This window comes from Phodopus roborovskii, unplaced genomic scaffold (genome assembly GCF_943737965.1).
Source record: "Phodopus roborovskii unplaced genomic scaffold, PHOROB, whole genome shotgun sequence".
Lineage (NCBI taxonomy): Eukaryota > Metazoa > Chordata > Mammalia > Rodentia > Cricetidae > Phodopus > Phodopus roborovskii.
This window is the reverse complement of record NW_026126448.1, coordinates 2,442,900-2,461,116: the sequence shown is the minus strand read 5'-3', so window position 1 is coordinate 2,461,116 and position 18,217 is coordinate 2,442,900. Positions and strand designations below refer to the sequence as shown.

The 18,217-nt window shown below is 43.5% G+C and overlaps 1 protein-coding gene across 1 annotated transcript in view; it reads right to left on the bottom strand.

Moving 5' to 3' along the window:
* The window catches only part of LOC127225152 (calreticulin), a 33,919-nt gene extending 17,497 nt beyond the window's left edge, over positions 1-16,422 (bottom strand). Inside the window, exons 1-2 of the mRNA XM_051188443.1 lie at positions 16,311-16,422; positions 953-1,054 (exon numbers count right to left, since the gene is read on the bottom strand). Coding sequence (XP_051044400.1) covers positions 953-1,054; positions 16,311-16,416 — 208 coding nt within the window. The 5' untranslated portion in view covers positions 16,417-16,422. The remainder of the gene's footprint in view (positions 1-952; positions 1,055-16,310) is intronic.
* Positions 16,423-18,217: the final 1,795 nt, after the last annotated feature.

Here is an 18,217-nt window from a genome sequence, read left to right as displayed (position 1 = left end):
AAATATGAAAATGAGATTCATAACAGTAGCCAGATGGAGGAAGACAGGAAATTACTCTGGGGGATGATCAATGAACTCTATTTATAGAACAAAAGCTTTCTCAGACCAAGAAGCCATGCCTGCAGTCCCTGTCCTCAGAGCTCACCCTCCCTCTACATTATTTGCCCTTATGAAAGCTCTGTCTAGTGAGCACGGCAGGTGAAGGTCATCTCCATCTAAAATCAAGGCTCGGTGGAGGATCGAAAAGACATGCTCCAATTATACAGCTAGTCATTCCGTCCCAGGCCCATCTGCTCTCCTCTCCATCACACAAAGCTGCTCTAGAAAGAGCAACATCCCGGTGCTTTGCAGTGTTTTCTCAGGTTTCCACTGCAGAATGCTACTTGTAAAATCCTACGAGTTTGGGGGAAACAGTACACATTAGTGGTAATGGACACAGTCCCTGGAGTCAGCTCCAGAGTCAAATCTCAGCTGTTCCCTTCAGCTGTGTAATATAGCCTCAGGCAACTATCAGAACCTCTGAGGCTCCTCTGCAAAACTGGGAAGACAATAATAACCACTTCATGAAAATGTTAGGAAGATGAATGGGATAATGTGTAAATGGATAGTTTAAAATGTCACAGGACATAATACATTTTGTGGAGAGCCCATCCTTTTTTGCTGACTGTGTGTGTGTGTGTGGGGGGGTCAGGATCTCACTCTGTAATCCAGGCTGTTCTGTGAACCCATCTTTTAGCCCAAACAGGCTGCAAACCTATGGCTATCCTTCTGCCTCAACCTCCTGAGTACAGGGATTGTAGGCATTCGCTACCACATTCAGTTCCATTTACTCTTTTATTTATTTATTTTTTTTTAGGTAAGAGAAATGAATTGGAAGTTATGGCTAAAACAACTGGATAAAAGTAATACGTTTTCCCCAGTCCATCAACACATCCTGGATTTTAGCATTTACCTTTATCTCTTTCTTTATCTTGATAAAATTTCCCTGCAGTAAGCTGGAATTTGCCATAATCGGATTGATGTTTAGATTGCACCCATCGTTTTGTCCATCCATCTATAGAATAAAGGAGGAGGGAAAAAACACACACATTCAAACAAAGTAAGTTTTTGGTGCTAATTAAGCCCCATGGGAGGAAAAGCAGTGTAACAGAGGGTGACTCAGAATGTTCCTGAACTCACGATTCATGTCCCGTCATGAAGAGTTGCTCAAACGACAGGCAATTGAGCCACTTTTCCATCAGCGCCTCATTCATGACAGTTCAGTCTTGAGGAAGTATAGTTGGAGGGCATGAAACATTCACCAACCCCTGACACACATTTACGTCTACCAAAGTGAAATAAGGAAACCCGCTCTCTGAGGAAAGAGACTAGTGAAAACATGCTATAGTTCTTGAATTAGCAATGATGGTCATGAATAAGCAGCTCTGCTTCCCCCTTTCTAGTTGCTTTAGGCTCTCTTGCAGTTTGAAGGTGTTGATAAATGTGTTTTGCTTTGGCGTACATGGCGTGCAGACAAAGAAGGACTCTTTTGAGGGCCTGGCATTCCACCCACAAGCACTCAGTGTCTTTCTAGTTTTCTGCCTCAGAGTTGCTGACTCTTACTTCCTGGGCCCAATCATAGTCCCAGAGTCACAGAGCAACTTGGCAGCTTGAGATAGACGAGGTTTTGAGGGTGGCCTTTATTTCACCTCCTCCCTGCCTCGGAATGGAGTTTCTCAACACTCACTGCCTGCTAGATAAGGACAATGTGTTTCATCTCCCCATGAAAACTTCGTATCAGCACACATCCAACATGAACATCAGGAGCTGGTGTTGTCAATTCCTCTTAATCAAGTCCCATGTCTGATGACTCAGTTGCTTCTCAGGAAACCCAGGGACTTGGTCTTGCTTTTCTAATTTTTTTTATTTATTTTTATTTTTGACAGGGTCTCACATAGTCCGGGCTGACTTTGAACTCCTGATTCCTTTGTCTCTGCTTCCTGAATACTGGGATTACAAACTGTAATACCATATGCAGCTCTGTTGTTTGTGCTCTCTCTCTCTCTCTCTCTCTCTCTCTCTGTGTGTGTGTGTGTGTGTGTGTGTGTGAGTGAGTGTTCTGTGATGTAGGTGGTTGGGTAAGTACAGTTATATGAGCACATTTCATGTGTATATGGATTTATTTACTGTCAGACATGAACCTCAGCTGTCCTCCTTGCTTTTTGAGACAGACTTTCTCACTGTAACCTGGATCTTGCTGATTAGATTAGACTGGGGAGCCATCAAGCCCCAGGGACCCTCTTGTCTCTGCCTTCCAGTGCTATAATAACAAGTGCATGCCATCATGCCTGACTTTTTATGTGGGCACTGAGGATTGAACTCATGTCATCATGAAGTATGGCAAGCACTTTATTGACTGAGAATTCTACTGTCCCTTGGCCCTTTGGTGGCGGCGGGGCTGGGGGTGGGCGGTGGTTCACTATGTAGTCCTGGCTGTCCTCAGACTCATTAATGATCCTCCTGTCTCAGATTCTTGAGTTCTAGGATTTCAGGAACACAATTAGTATTATACAACAGGATATGGGATTACAAATACACACTACAGGGACTATACAGTAGGATTCTATTTCAAAAATGAGAGAGAGAGAGATCTCCAAAATATTTTGATGTGGTATATGCCTATTTTGAATTAACAGCACTTTAGAAAGAGCAGGAAGTCAGCAGTTCAGAGCACATGCTGTTCTTGCCGAGGACCTGGGTTCAATTCATAACATCTACATGGCAGCTCACAATTGCCTGTACCTTAACTTCAGTCCCAGGGATCCAATGTTCTCTTCTGATCTCCATGGATACTTCATGCATGTGGTACAGAAACATACATGTAGGCAAAACACCCATACATATAAAATAAGTTTAAGAAAAAAAAAGAGTAGGTTCTGGCATTAAAGGTGTGTGCCACCACCACCTGTCGAAAGATCAATCTTATCTGATTCTCTTTCTTAAAAGAAGAATGCCATTTCCATGTGGACAGTGTCTTCTCTATACTAAAGCAAAGTTCTTATTACAAGGACAGCAAGCTGAAGCTGAGGGAGCTTGTACACACAGACTTTGTCACAATAATCTTGATCACCTCTATACCAATTTGCTTTCCAACTCCAAGCTCACCTCACCACAGTTTACAACTTACTATTACTTGTCCAGTTCAGTGCACATGATTGGTTGCACATCTTCCTCATTGGTTGTTGGGGGTCTGTTTTATTTTTGATGTTTTGAGTTTCAAATAACCCAGACTAGCTTCAAACTTGAATCACCTTGAACTTCCGATGCTGGAATCTCGGGCATACACCATCCCACCTGCTTTCCACTGGACTCCTGTATTAATATACTTTAAAAAAAACTTGTCTATGTTAACCTCTTAAAGATACTTCCACACTTTCTGCATGTGCTGATTATTTTTTGTCAGCTTAACACAAACCAGAGTCACCTGGGAAGAGGGACCCTCAACCGAAGAGCTGCCTCCATCAGACTGGCCTGTGGGCATGTCTGTGGGGCACTTTCTTGACTGATAATAGATGCAGGAAGACCCAGCCCACTGTGGGCACTGCCACCAGTGCAGGTGATCTTGGGTTGTATAAGAAAGCAAACTGAGCAAGCCATGGAGAGTGAATTCAGAAAGCATTCTTCATGGTCTCTGCTTCAGGTTCTTGCCTTGAGTTCCTGCCTTGGCTTCCTCCATGATTGACAGCAACCTATGAGCCAAGTAAACGCTTTCTGCCAGAAGCTGTTTTGGTCATGGTAGGGTTTTATTTCTTTTGGGGGGGAGGGAGGGTCAATACAGGGTTTCTCTGTGTAGCCCTTGCTGTCCTGGCACTCACTCCGCTGTCCAGGTTGGCTCTACCACTGCCTGGCTGGTCATAGCGTTTTGTTATAGCAAAAGAAAGAAGACTATGGCAAGCACAAAAGACATGTTTAATGAATATATATTCTTTCCCCCAGCTAATCTGCCTTATGTATATTGATTGAATTCTTAGGTTGAGGGAAAAAATCATTAAAAACATCTAAAATTAGAAGGGGATGTTGCTCAGTAGTAGTAGTGTATTTGTTTAGCATGAGCCTGGCTTGATCCTCAGTTTCCCAGGGTGCCAAACAAGCAACAAATAAGATAAAAAGTCCAGGAAACGGAGAGATTAAAATTCTTCTTCTCCAACATGTCTCAAAGTCTTTCTGTCTCTCAATGGGTCTTGGTGAACAATTTTATTACCCCATCTTAAAATGGGGTCCCAGGAATTTGTTTCTGAATGAAGTTGCAGTGGCTTGGGTGAAGTGGGTTCTACTTCTCTGACCACAGCTAAGTCACTGAAGGATAAGGATTGACACAAAAGACAAAAGACAATTGGAAAGTCAGTGCATGTTAGGCCTTCATGTAGCTCTCTGAAAACTTAACTCCATATTCATAGATGCTGTTGCTTTGTTATTCCACTTTGCTCCTAGGGTACTAGGTAGTTATATGTCAACTTGACACAACTCGGGTCATATGAAAGGAGGGAGACTTAATTGAGAAAATGTCTCCATAAGATCAACTATAAGCAGACAAGCCTTTAGGGCATTTTCTTAATTAGTGACCTTTGGAGGAGGGCCCAGCCCATTGGGGTGGTACCACCCCTGGTCTGGTGTTCTTGGGTTCTGAAAGAAAACAAGCTGAGCAAGCCATGACAAGCAAGCTAGTAAGCAGCACCCTTCCATGGCCTCTACATCAGCTCCTAGCTCTAGGTTCCCGCCTGCTTGAGTCCCTGTCCTGACTTCCTTCAATGATGAACAGTGATGTGAACATATAAGCTGAATAAACCCTTTCCTTCCCAAGTTGATTTGGTCATGGTGTTTTATCATAGCAATAGTAACTCTAACTAGGATATCTAGTAAGTGTTGTACTTAAGAGCTGATCCCAAAGCTGTTTGATTTCAAAGCTGTCTTTCCTCTGGAAGAGATTTTTTAAGTGTTATGCAGAAAAAAAATGGATTATAATAATAGCTACTAAAATAGATTTTAAAAATGAATGGTATTTAAGAAATAAAAGACAGCTACTACTTAGCAGCCTTATGTCAGGCATTGTGTTGAAAGCTGTGCACATAATCTCTCCCTGCATTCTCATAATAGCCTTATGATGAATGCCCTTTTTTCCCATTAAAGATGAAGAAACTGAAACTCAGAATCTTGCTCAAGAGCTCAAGAGTAACAGAGCAAACCAATCTTGCATCCAGATCTATGCAACACTAAGCTCTGTGTTTTTAAACCCTAGATTATATAACTCCCCTTGAGACCATGTATGTGAAAGGCCTTTATAAGCTAAAGAATGTATAACCAAGATCAGGCAATCGTGGCACTTTATAATTTGTGTATAATTTGAAAAAATGTCTATCTTTCTCATGTTCTATAATTATTGTGTTGACCATTGTGTGTGTCCCAGTATCTAACACAGAATAAACTGCCCCAAATCATTGCAGAATGAATGAAGAGATGGGTGATCATGCCTTTTGTCTGAGCCATAAGATTCTCAACTTTCCAAATGGAGGGATGGTTCTTGTTCACTCACTTGACAAATGTTAACTGAACCCAACAAATATGTGAAAAGAATTGTACAGCTTTGGCCTTTAATTCCATGGTAGAAGAGAGTAAAACAGAATTCCAAAGTTCTCAACCTTAATTATTTTTCAGGGTGAAAAATACTGTTATAAATCATACCTGACACAATTTGAGTTGTATCAAAATAAGGAGCTTCTCTTGGGGCTAGAAAGATGGTCAACAGTTAAGAGCACTTACTGCTCTTACAGAGGACCCAGGTTTGTTTCTCAGCACCCAGTTCCATAGGATCAGATACCTCTTCTGACCTCTGAGGGCTCTTTCACACATGTGGTGAGACACATACACATGAACTAAAATAAATATTTCTAAAAATAATACTTCCCCTTAGGAAAATTATGTCATATAATTAATAAAGTTCCATATTAATATATCATGCTTTTCTTCTTAATTTCTAATATCTTAATATCAGAAAAGACTTAGGCTAGAATGACTAACTAGCCATTTACTCTTACTTCTATATATTGCCAGTAGGGAAACTGAGGCTCAGAAACATAGGTGACTTGTTTCTGGATACTTGGTTATCAGTTGTAGATCTGCTACTAGAGCCAGGTCTCTGCAAACAGTTATTGAACATTAACTTTGAACCAGGTACCTGGCACAAAGACAGGAGTCTGATCAGGCCCCTTTGGAGACTTATGAACTTCTGGGGGTTCAAGAAGTCTTGTGCAGAGACATTCCAGTAAGCAGTACACAGACAAGTAAAGCACCCGAGTGGTTAGTGTTAACAGAAGGCAGCCCAGGGTAATGTACTTCTGCAATCACTGGCTGCTCAGCATCAGAGAAATCATAACAGAAGAACTGAAATGGCAGAAAGGTGAGGTGTGGTTGTTCCTAACAGAGGAGGCACATGGAAAGCCCAGGGATGGAGGATGCAGGGGAGACAGGAACCTGCTAAGCCCTCCCTTTAAAGTGACCAAATGTTTATCTCCAGAGAGAGCTCAAACAAAAAAGTAATGTGTTCAGGAGCTGGCACATGTAACACTGTAACTAACTGCACACAGCCTTCCTCAAACCTGATTTTATCCCATATCTGTACCTTCAAAAGACTGGGCTTGGGGACTCATGACTGCCACCAGCTTCAGAAATATTTTTAACCTCTTTGAGATCCAGTTTTTCATCTATAGAAAGGTATTATCTAACTCACAGAGTTTCTGGAAAAATGAAAAGAAATGGCATGCAACCAGGGATAGGCTCGAAAAACTACTGGAGGTTGTTATCTGTGTAAAATATATACACATATGTAAGAAAGATATATAACATCAGCAATAACATAACATTAGAGGCAAAGAAATATAAATACATTTGATTTGAAGGTAAAAGTTGCTCTTTTCCCAGTGGGGACAAAAAGATCCATTAGAAGCTTGCATTTGCTGTATTTATTCAATATTGTTATATTGTATTTAGATAATTTTCTAGATAACCTCTCTCTCTCTCTCCCTTATGTATGTGTATGTGATTCTCTCTGCTCCTTTTTTCATTGACAATTTTCCTTAGTGATCCAAGCTGATCTCAAACTCATGGTCCTTCAACTTCTGCTTCCTGACTTCTAGAATTACTGGTGTCCTCCACCATGCCCTGCTTTTTTCTCTTATTTTCAATGGAAGGTTCCAGACTCCATATGTCTTACGGTTTCTATTGCTGTGAAAAGATACCATGCCCACAGCAACTCTTAGAAAGAAAACATTTAATTGGGGTGGTTCACTCACAATTTCAGAGGTTCAGTCCATTATCATCAGGGTGAGGAACATTGCAACATGCAGGCAGACATGGTTCTGGAGAGGCAGCTAAAGGTCCTACATCTTGCAGGCAACAAGAAGTCAACTGAGACACTGAGAGGTATCCTTAGCATAGGAAACCTCAAAGCCTGTCCCCACAGTGACACACTTCCTCTAACAAAGTTATACCTCCTAAAAGTGCCATTTCCCATGAAATTATGGGGACCAATTATGGTCAAATTACCACACCATAGAATATCCTGACTTATTTGCTTTGAAATGTGGGTCCTGGACATCATAGCTCATGTCCTGGTGTTGCCATAGCAAGCACTTCGTCCACTGAGCCATCTCCCCTGCCCTAAAGTGTTTTAATTATAGCATAACATTTGTTTTATTGAAGTGGATGAACCAGAAGTATATAGCTTAGTGAGTGTGTGTGTGTGTGTGTGTGTGTGTGTGTCATGCTGGGGATTAATTCCCAGCCATTACATATGCCAGGCAAGTGCTCCAATATTGAGTTATACCCTCGACCTCATTTAATGATTTCTTTTTCCAAACTGGAGATTGAATACATATAAACACTTATTGGAACTTAAAGAGAGAAAACTTTAAGGCAAATCACTCAGATGACTGGGATTACAATTGCTAAATAACATAATAATTTCAAATTTTCAGTACATCCTGTTCTTATATCTTTTACTTTGTTTTGTTTGCTTTTTAAATAAAACAATGAGACCAGAAAGATCGTGCTGAACAAGAAGAGAGGTAGGAGGAGCTTCCTCTCTTTTTTTAGTGTGTGTTTATGTATGTAGCCGTTTGTATGTGAATATGCATACATGTGTGTGCATACTTTTTGAAACAGGGTTTCTCACTGAATATAGAACTCATGAATTTAACTATGCAGACTGACCAATGGGATCCAGAGATGCGCCTGTTTCCAAACCACACCTGCCCACATGCTGCTGTACCCAGATTGACATTGTTTCTAGGGACCCAAACTCTGGTCCTCATGCATGCTTGCACAACAAGAACCTTACTAACTGAGCAGACTGTCTAGACCTTCTACCTTTGACCTAGGTTTTGTGTTTTTGTTTGTTTTGTCAATTTGACACAAGCTAGGTTTATCTGGGAAGAAGAACCTCAACTGAGAAAGTGCCTTTGTAAGATTGGCCTGAAGGCAAGCGGTGTTTGAGAAAGCAAACTGAGCAAACCAGGAGGAGCAAGCCAGTATGCAGCATTCTTGCACAGTCTCTGCTCCAGTTCCTGCCTTGAGTTCCTGTTCTGGCTCGGTCCCATGATGGACTGTGATATTTAAGTGTAAGTTGGAATAAACCCTTTCTTCCCCAAGTTGCTTTTGGTCATGGGAATTTTAGACATCTAACTAAGACAATTTACTTTTTAAAACTGTACTGACTCATTTGTTTATGAGACAATATGTACTGTGCAATAAAAAAATAATCAAATCCTTTCCTTCATGGAGTTTCTATGCTGATTGAAGGGTAAGATGACAAAGTTTAACAAAATAATGTAAAGATACAAGACGCAATATAATTGTAGGGAAATTATAATTTGAAGAAAATTAAAGCGTGATAAGGTATTACTTGAGGAAGAGTGGCCAGCCTCTGGGCTGACAAGACATTTGATCAAGTGCCTGAAGAGTGTGAGGCACAACGCCAGCAGAATACCACAAAGAAGAACTACCAATGGGAGCAGTACTTGTTATGCACCACAGCACATGGTTTCTAGGCTCTCTCTCCATGCAGTTTTCACTACAGCCACAAGCAAGTCAGGATGGCCTCGTCTGTCTTTGCAAATCCAGATAAGTAAATGGGCCAGGGACACAGCTTAGCTCAGCATGTACAAGACTCTGCATTTGATTTGCCACACACACAAAAATAGATTTAAAAATAAAAGAATCAGTAAGGTCGGTAAATTATACAAGGTCATCCACTGAGAAAAAGTCAGAATCAGAACATGAAGTCACATACGTCCAAGGCCCCGCTCTCGCCTCCTCATCCCTGCGGCCTCCAGAGAGATCCTCGCCATCGGTTTGTACTTGAGCTCTGGAAAGGCCAGCTGGACCAGGTCCCTTTGGTTTGGGCATCTGTCCAGGGCCATTCTTCTCCAAGCTCAACATGTTCCAGTGTCCCTGATTCACAGATGGTCTCAATTGCTTATCAGTCGGAGGCCTGAGCAGCAGGGTGTTCCTCAGCCCTGCTGGGCTGTCCCCAGTGTGTCTATGCCAGCTGGGTACAAAGGCCCTTTGTGTCAAAATGTCTCACCAGCCAAGCTTTCATAGACAAGTCTGAGAGCGAACAGAATTAACATTCACACACGCACATACCTTGTGACTCCTGCATCATTCAGACACTCATTGGAATTCCAGTTTCTTTCCTCCAGATTCTGTATCTTCACAATGGTGGATGCTGTGGCCATCGGTTTTCCCATCATATCTGTTTGTGTTGTTGGTATGATGATTCTCCCATTTTCTCTAGCGACCTTCCTGCCTATGGTAATGTGCTAGTCTCTGGGAAAGTCCTGTGTTTCCACATGCTTGTGTTGTCCCAGAGGTCACTGGTATTATTGTCTGCTGGCCACCAGACATTTGGCAGCTTTCAACAGTGACCACCAAATGCTTTATAAAGGAACAAGACCTGGGATTGACAAGACTCTCTGCCACTTGTGCATTGTGGAACTTTGGGAAAATAACCTTACCTCTCCAAGACTCAATTTTCCCCATCTGTACAAAGACGGGTGCCTTCTAAGGCCTCACATCCTCTCAGGACTGCGATGCTCTGTGGCCTGGGATAATCTAAGGGAACACCGGAAAGCAAGGGCCTGGGTCTATCTATGTCTGCCTTGATTCCCTTAGAAGACTTCGGCATGGTGTGCCCCTCCTCTGTATCTCAGTTCACGTGAGGAGAGAAAGGAGAGCATCCGGATGAGATGACATCTCTGGGCCCATTTGCTTTTGATATTAAAAGCTTCAAGATTTACCTTCATTCAGACTACCAAGCAAGAAGGCCTTCAACTTACTTGGCTCACGGTGGTGGAGGCAGCAGAGGAAAGCCAAAGTAGTGTTTTAAAAAAAAAAAAATGAGTATTGAAATCATATGGTCCTGGATTCAAATTCCACATCTGCCACTTTAATAGGCAAGTGACCTCAGATGGCCTGTTCTGTTTCTTTGGGTTTTAGGAAAATGGACAACTACTTTGCAGAGGTGAACTGAAGTTTGGACTGTGTATATATAGCATTATGCCTAGGGAACGCTGTGCTCAGTTACTATTACTTTTTTTTTTTTCTGAAACAGAGTTTCTCTGTAGCTTTGGAGCCTATCCTAGAACTCGCTTAGTAGACCAGGCTGGCCTTGAATGCACAGAGATCCACCTGCCTCTGCCACCCAACTGCTGGTTGGCATGTGCCACCAACACCTGGCTCAGTTACTATTACTTAAGTTATCAAGTACAGGTTAGCTGCTGCTGCTGGTGGTGGTGGTGGTGGTGGTGTGTGTGTGTGTGTGTGTAGGAAATTCAGCTCCAAGAAGAAATGGAGTGACAGAACAGTTATCTTTTTCTCTTTGGCGAATTTTCTTTCTTTTAGGGTCTTATGTAGCTCAGGCTGTCCTTGAACTTGCTAAATAGCTTGAAACTAGCTTTGAACTCCCGATCATCTTTCTTCTACCTACTCACTGAAGGGATCACAGACATTTTGCTATAATTCAAATAATAAGTTTGTTATTGAAAAAAAAATCAAGGGTAAAACCCTCTGTCTGTCCTTTATTTACCATTTGCATTGTGGTATTTTTTTTTCTATTAGCTTTCCTATGCATAGACATACATTACATAATGACAAAATATATATTACATATAGTTTTGTACATTTTCAAATAACATTAGACAAAATATTTAAATATTAGGCTAAACATTTTTCTATAACAGTAAAACCTTACGTTATGTATGTTGGTACCCTGGCCTCTTCTTCCCTAGTCCTGGGCAACCTACCCCTGACTCCTCTCCTTCTCTTGGCCCATGGTTTCTCCTCAGCACCTGCCTGTCACTCCATGCAGCCTTCTCCTAGGCCTGCACCTTCTCCTTAGGGAACCTTTCCTGGTCACAGGGTTTCTCTAATCCTTGGACTCTCTCTCCACCCTGGGATCGACCTTCCCTCAGCCCCCCCCCCATCTATCTTTGACAGGTGATGGCTCTTCCCTGACAGTTCAAAGGCTGTCAAAGGTTGCATGGCTACTTTGTGCACGTGTTAGGTGGCTGCATACACACTCTGCATGCAGAAACCATGTGTAACTGGGGCCACGTGGAGCTGGGCCAACGGCAGTCCACGACTCCGGTTTCAGTGGCCCCAACTGCTGAGCCTTCCCCTTCTTAAGCAAGTGCCTCCTGCCTGTTCTCTCTCTTTCCATTTCTGCTCCTACCCCTCCCTTTGATCCCTTTCCCAATAAACTCCATGTGGGTTTGTTGAGTTTAGTGGACCGTGCTTCATCGCTGTGAGGCTGCAGCAAAGAATAGCAATTTACTTACTTATTCATTTTTTGGGGCATTTGAAGCAGGGTCTCATGTAGCCTAGGCCCATCTCAAACTTGCTATGTTTCCAAGGATAGATAACTAGAACCCTTAAGCCTTCTTTGTTCTATTCCTAAGTGCTGGAATTACAGGCAGGCACCAACAACACTCAGCTTTCTCCATGAACTTAACTGAGCACTTCTTGTGTGCCAAGCACCAGATCAGGTGCAGATATTGTAGCTGAAAGAGATGTGGTTCTGATACCTTGTTCGTGCCTCTCAATTCCCCTTTGGAAAGCTCTTACCTTGTGTCCACTGAACCTGTACTTTGCACCTCAAATTATCTACCTGATCTACCTGAGCTCTACTCCTTCTAGGTAGAACTTTCCAAAATGTAACCAATACTTCCTTTGTATCCACTTCCTACCCTTTCATCTTCTCTTCAGCCAACTGCAGTCAGCTTCCAGCCCCATCGCTCTACTGAGCCATCCACTGGGCTCCCTAACTGTAAAATGGAAGGGTTGGTCTCCCAACTCTTTGTTGTTGTTATTATTGCTGTGATGGAGATCAAACCAGGGCTTGTGTGTGCTAGGCAAGTGCTCTACCACTGAGTTATATCCCTAACCCTCCTGTCTGCTCCCCTTGCCCCTGTCTGTTTTATTTATATTTTTATTAGGTTTATTGATTAGCTTACAAATTCCTGTTGACACTCACACTGCCTAACCTTGGAAAAGTCATTCAGCCTCTCTTCCCTTCACGTTCCTCATCACATGATATATCTCAAAAATACCTGAAAGAGATATGGTTATATATCCAAAAAAAGTGGACTGAAAACTAAAGTTATTTTAAAAATTAGGCATAGTAGCATACTTGTGCAAGCCTGGTTCTTTGGAAGTGTAGGCAGAAGATTCCTAAGCTCAAGGCCATTCTCAGCTACATAGTGAACTTGAAGACTTGGGGCTGGGGGATGGGAAGAAGGGGATGCATTGGAAAGTACTAGAGTATGAAGGATGGGGATGGTTAATAGAAAGGAAACTCCATATATGGATCTGATTGAAGACTTTCTGATGGGGTTGCTTTAGGAGTCCCCACTCTCCTGTAAGTAGCCCTTCATCCATGCTTTACAATCAAGCCCAATAAATTCATGCATTCCCCATTGGAATCATACTTTGTTGGGGCATCAAAAGGAGGGGACAGGTGTTGTTTATTTCTCACTATATAAGGAATTCTCCCAAAAACCTCAAAAGGAACCTTCTAAAGTGTATGTCAGAAGAGTCTGAGTAAAGCTGGGCATGGTGCCACACAATGTAATCCTAGTACTTGGGAGGCAGAGGCAGGCAATCAGGGGTACAAGATAAGCCTGGGTTTCAAGTAACCTTGTCTCAAAACTAGACCAGGTATGGTGACTCATGCCTTAATTCTAGCACTTGGGGGTCAGAGGCAAGTGGATCTCTGTGAGTTCAAGGCTTACATATCTAGGTCCAAGCCAGCAAGGGCTACATAGAAAGACTCTGCCCCAAAAGAGAGAGAGGTGGGGGAGAGAGACAGAGAGAGAGAGAGACAGAGAGAGAGACACACACAGAGAGAGCTAGAGAAGGAAATGGGGAAGTAGAAGCAGTAGAGAAGCCATTCAAGTTATTGCAGTAGTGCACATGGCAGTGAATTGGATGGGTGGGGGTGGGGGACAGATGATAGCATGTTCTGAACATATTCATATTCTTAGTGGTGGTGATACTTTTTGACACAGGTTCTCACATAACCCGGTTTGGCCTCAAACTTGTTTTACAGTTGAGATTGGCTTTGACCTTCAGCTCTGCCTGCCTCTTCCTCCCTAGTGCTGCTGGAATTACAGGCAAAGGTCACCATACCATTCTAAATATATTTAGAGTAGAAATATAAATAGAGTAGAAAGAGAGGAAGAAAATTAAGGAATTACCGATAATTCTCAGACTTTAAAAAAAAAAATCTAAACCACCCAACAACCCAGTGAGCAGATGGTCTGCTTAAGATGGAGAAGTGGAGGTCTGGAAGGCACCCCAGTTGTGCTTCCAACATATTAAGTATGACTGAACTTCTGAGCATCTGGTTTATATATCAGTCTCCTATGAATCGGGATAGAACAAGTCAGGGCCTAAGTCTTCTCAATTCTCAGTATTGGTCCCTACAAGCTAGGGACAGGCTGCAGAAGCAGGAGACCCCACTAGCCGACAGCAGAACCAGCCACTCAGCATGCCTCTCTGACCTCTCTCCTTTGGGGGGTAATTACAGTTTGGGTGGATTCACTTAAGCTTTTGACTTCAACAACCAGGTTTTGGTCCTTCTTGTTATGTGTCAAAAATCCTGTCCTTTCATTCTACAGTCACATTCGGAGCACCTCCCTAGGCAGCCACAGAAGTTACAGAAGGGAATCAGAGAGGCACACAGCTGTAGAGTGTGAAGGATACAAGTGAAGCGAAGGTGTCAAGGGACCCAGAGCCTGTCCAGGCAAAGCTTCCCAGAGAAGGGTCTGCTCCCCAGCTGCCCTTCCTGTATAGGAGAAGTTCTGCTTTATTTCCCTCACAATTTTGGCCTCATCTAATCATCCTGGGGGCTGGAGGTTGGACACCAGTCTTTTCCTGACTCCAAGGAACATTTAAGAATATTTACCAATAAAACCCATGGGCATTTCACTTCTTCCATGTTGGTCAAGTAGAGCTCAGATCCTGGGGATGTTCCTGCAGGCCAGTGCATGTTCTCTTTGCCTCCAGCAGGAGGGATGAGGGTTTGAGTCCCAGCCAGATTAAGCAGGAGCCAGTGGTCAGAAGTTGTGACCATATTGAGCTCACTGAAAGTTCAGCCAGGAAAGGGGGCCACCAACCTGTCCTTGGTGAACAGGTTCCCTGAAGCAAGTCGGAGTTGAGGGGGTTCTTGACAACTGATAAACATTTTTTCCTGTCTTCTCCCCTGTATCCTGATCCCCTGGTACCTTCTCCACTTTCCACCAAAATTCCAATAGCCTGTTAGATGGCTTTCCATCTCTAGACTCAAATTTGGGCAGTCTCACAATCCATTTGTCTTTTGAAATTTTGAGACCGTGTCTCACTTGTATCTCATGCTGTGTATCTCTATATAGCTCAGGTTGGCCTCCAACACATGAATATCCTTCGACTTTTGCCTCATGACTACTGGGTTAAATTACAGATCTGTGAACCACACTTGCTGTTTAATTTTTTTTTGCGTGTGTGTCTAGGTCTTGGTCTTTGTCTAGGTCTGCTATTCTATCTGGCCTGGTACTTGCTATGTAGCCTAGTGCTGAGACATGAGTTGCTACTCCCAACTCACAATCCTTTACATGTGTACCCCAGCGTTTTTCCAAGACACAGGTCAGACCCCGTTTCTCCTTGCTTACCACTTTCACTAGTTCCCTGCTGCTTCCAGCAAATGTCCAGGCTTCGGAGTGTCCTGAGCTAGCCCTTCTTGCCCATTCCCCTTCTCCAGCCTCACCACAGACTTGCCATCTCCCTAAGATGCCACTCTAGGCTCTATCAATCTCAGTCCCGACAATTCAAAACATTGTCTGAATTGCCTTCTCCTTGAAGCCCCCTGCTCTGCTCCCCTGACTAGGTCTATGCTGTCTGTCCCCCTGAAATCTCTTCACATGGAAACCCTCAATATGCTGCTATCAGGGAATTGAGTCTCAGAAAGCAGAAAGGGCTTGTCTACATTTTCAAGGTGGAATGTAGACTCAAATCCCCAAAGTCCTTCCTCTTAGGCAAGTGTTTTACACAATCAAACACTCAAACACACACAGGCACACAAAGGCTGAAACAGTGTCACTGAACTTCTGTGTGAGTAAGACATCCTCCACCCCCACCACTACCACTGGGGATGTAGCTCCTTGGATAGAGAGCTTGTCTATCATGTATCAAGATGTGGCTTAGATCTGCAGTATTGGGGACAAAATGGGCATGGTGACAAACGCCTGAAATCTCTGCACCAAGAAGTCAGGGTGTGGAAGATAAGAAGTACAGCTACATAGGGAATTCGAGGTCAGACTGATTGTATCAAAGTAACAAAGAAAACCTGTGTCATAAGCAAGTAGTCCTGTTATAACTCCCTGCTGTTCCTGAGACATTCCAGGGAGAAGGTTGGATGAGGTGAACTCCAACATGCTCTGAGCTCTTGCTTTTCATGGCCCATGGGAAGTCTTGCTATCTTCTCCTGTGGTGGCACTTTTACTCTGGGTTCAACAATGTTGAGCACACCTACTAAGTGCAGAATATTGCACATCTTACCTTCTTTAACTCTCAGAATATCTTTGCAAGATCTATATTGGCCTCTTTTATGAGAGAAAGACTCCAAACACAGGCCCAGAACTACAACTGGGTCTGAACTGGATTTAAACTGTGACTCTTTTAGTTCTGAATGGGTTCCCAAGGAGAAAGTTAGCCTGACCTCCTCTGGAGATGGGATAGCTTACCCCCATCTTCGAACTCCTCCCGAAAGTAGACTCTGCGGCGCTTCCCCTGTGCTCTCAAGGTGCAGGCAGTCAGCAGTAGCAGAGGCAGCAGAGACAGGCTCTTCATCTTCACAGACCTGCAAAGGAGTATCGGAGAACTGTTTCATCCAGCTGGGTGCCTTGTGTGTCTCTTACCTTGACCCTGGGGCTCAGGCTGACATCACCTGCTCCCGTACTTGGCTGCTTCCCATTCGTAGCAATGAAGGCATCAGCCAATGGTTGGGGACCACGAGCTGAGATTATTGGAGGATCTCTGACTACATGTCAAGGGAGCTACAGGAAAGGGTTCCCCAGAGTGTAGGGGAGTGGCAGGACCAGCTGAGGCTGGCCTCTGGAGAGACCTGTGAGCCTGCTCAACTTCAGAGTGTAGGGGAGTGGCAGAATTCAAAGTGTTCTCAACATGATTACCTTACCCCTCCTTCTTTCCAACCACATATTCATCCATCCACTCACCCGCCCCCATCCACTGGGCCAGTGAAGAAATTATGGTAACAGTATGATGCCCATTTATTTTGACAAAACAGGCAAGACCCAAGATGCCCACAGGAAGCACCAATCCAGGACAGGATCTCAAAGACAGTGTCCTGAAGGAGGTGATGGTGGCTGAGTCAGAGTAGAAGAAAGGGGTAGACCAGGACAGGGCAGGAACAGGGGCAAGGGGAAGGAAAAACTTGTAAATGAATCTTGCTTCAACGCAGCCATTGCTATGCAGCCACTGCTTTTTCCCAATTGTAAGAAAAATGAGGCTGAAGGAAGGGAAAGACACCATCATTTGTTGACCATTGTTGCCCTGAGCACCAAACCAGGCCCTTAACATGCGTGGTATCATTCAACCCTCACACAGATGCGTGGCAGCAAATGATGTTATGCTCACTCTATAGATAGACAGAGGCTCTGGGAGACAAGTGTCTTGCCAATACCATATGGAGGTAGAAATAGAACTAGAACCCAGGCCTTTTGGGTCCAGTCCCTTTGATGAACTTCATTCATCTATCTAGTGTATTCACTGGAGTTCTGTTGAGTGTGAGGCAGAGCTGGGAACCAAAGCCGTAGAACATGAGACTCAACTATTGCCCATGGAGCTCACTTTCTACTGTAGTAGATGGATAATCATAAGGACATAGCAGATAATGGTCATCAGCATGGGAAGTAACAAGGTACCGATTTAGAGGGCTGGAGAGCAGAGGGAAGCGCTGATAGACTAGAGAGGCAAGAGGCCAGGAAATCCTGCTCAACGGGACACTTCGGTTGAAACCTGAATGAGAAGAACTCACATATTGGGCCAGGTGTCCCAGGCAAAAGCAATATCAAGTGGAGGCGGGAGGATAAGAAATTCAAGATCATCCTTGACTATGTACAAATTCTAAATAGCATGGGCTCCATGAGACCCTGCCCTCCCCCCAAAAATTAAAATTTACAAACCAGAACTCAGAAAGAGTCCTGGCTGCAAATATACATTTGAGGGATGTAAGTGGTACTGTAGGCCGAAGAGCTAGGTGAAATCATTCTAAGATAGAAGAGATTGGTAAAAGCTCTGTCAACTTCCTAGCTCTACAGAAGTCCAGACCCGAGGACTTCAGAGCCTAAGTATTTAATTGCCCTTTAAATTTTGTCATAGTTTGATAATGCTGGAACATACAGTGCCCAGGAAGATGGAGGATTCAGAGAATACGGCAGAGAGGGAGATAAACAGGACACACTGGTCCAGGACTGGAATGCCAGTTGGATGATTCTGGATTTGGTTCCTCAAGGCCAGAGTTTATCAGTCTGAATTGCTGGTATTTATGCAATACATATTGCCAGACTCCTTGGTGTGTGTGTGTGTGTGTGTGCGTGTGTGTGCACGCGTAACTTTCACACACATAAAA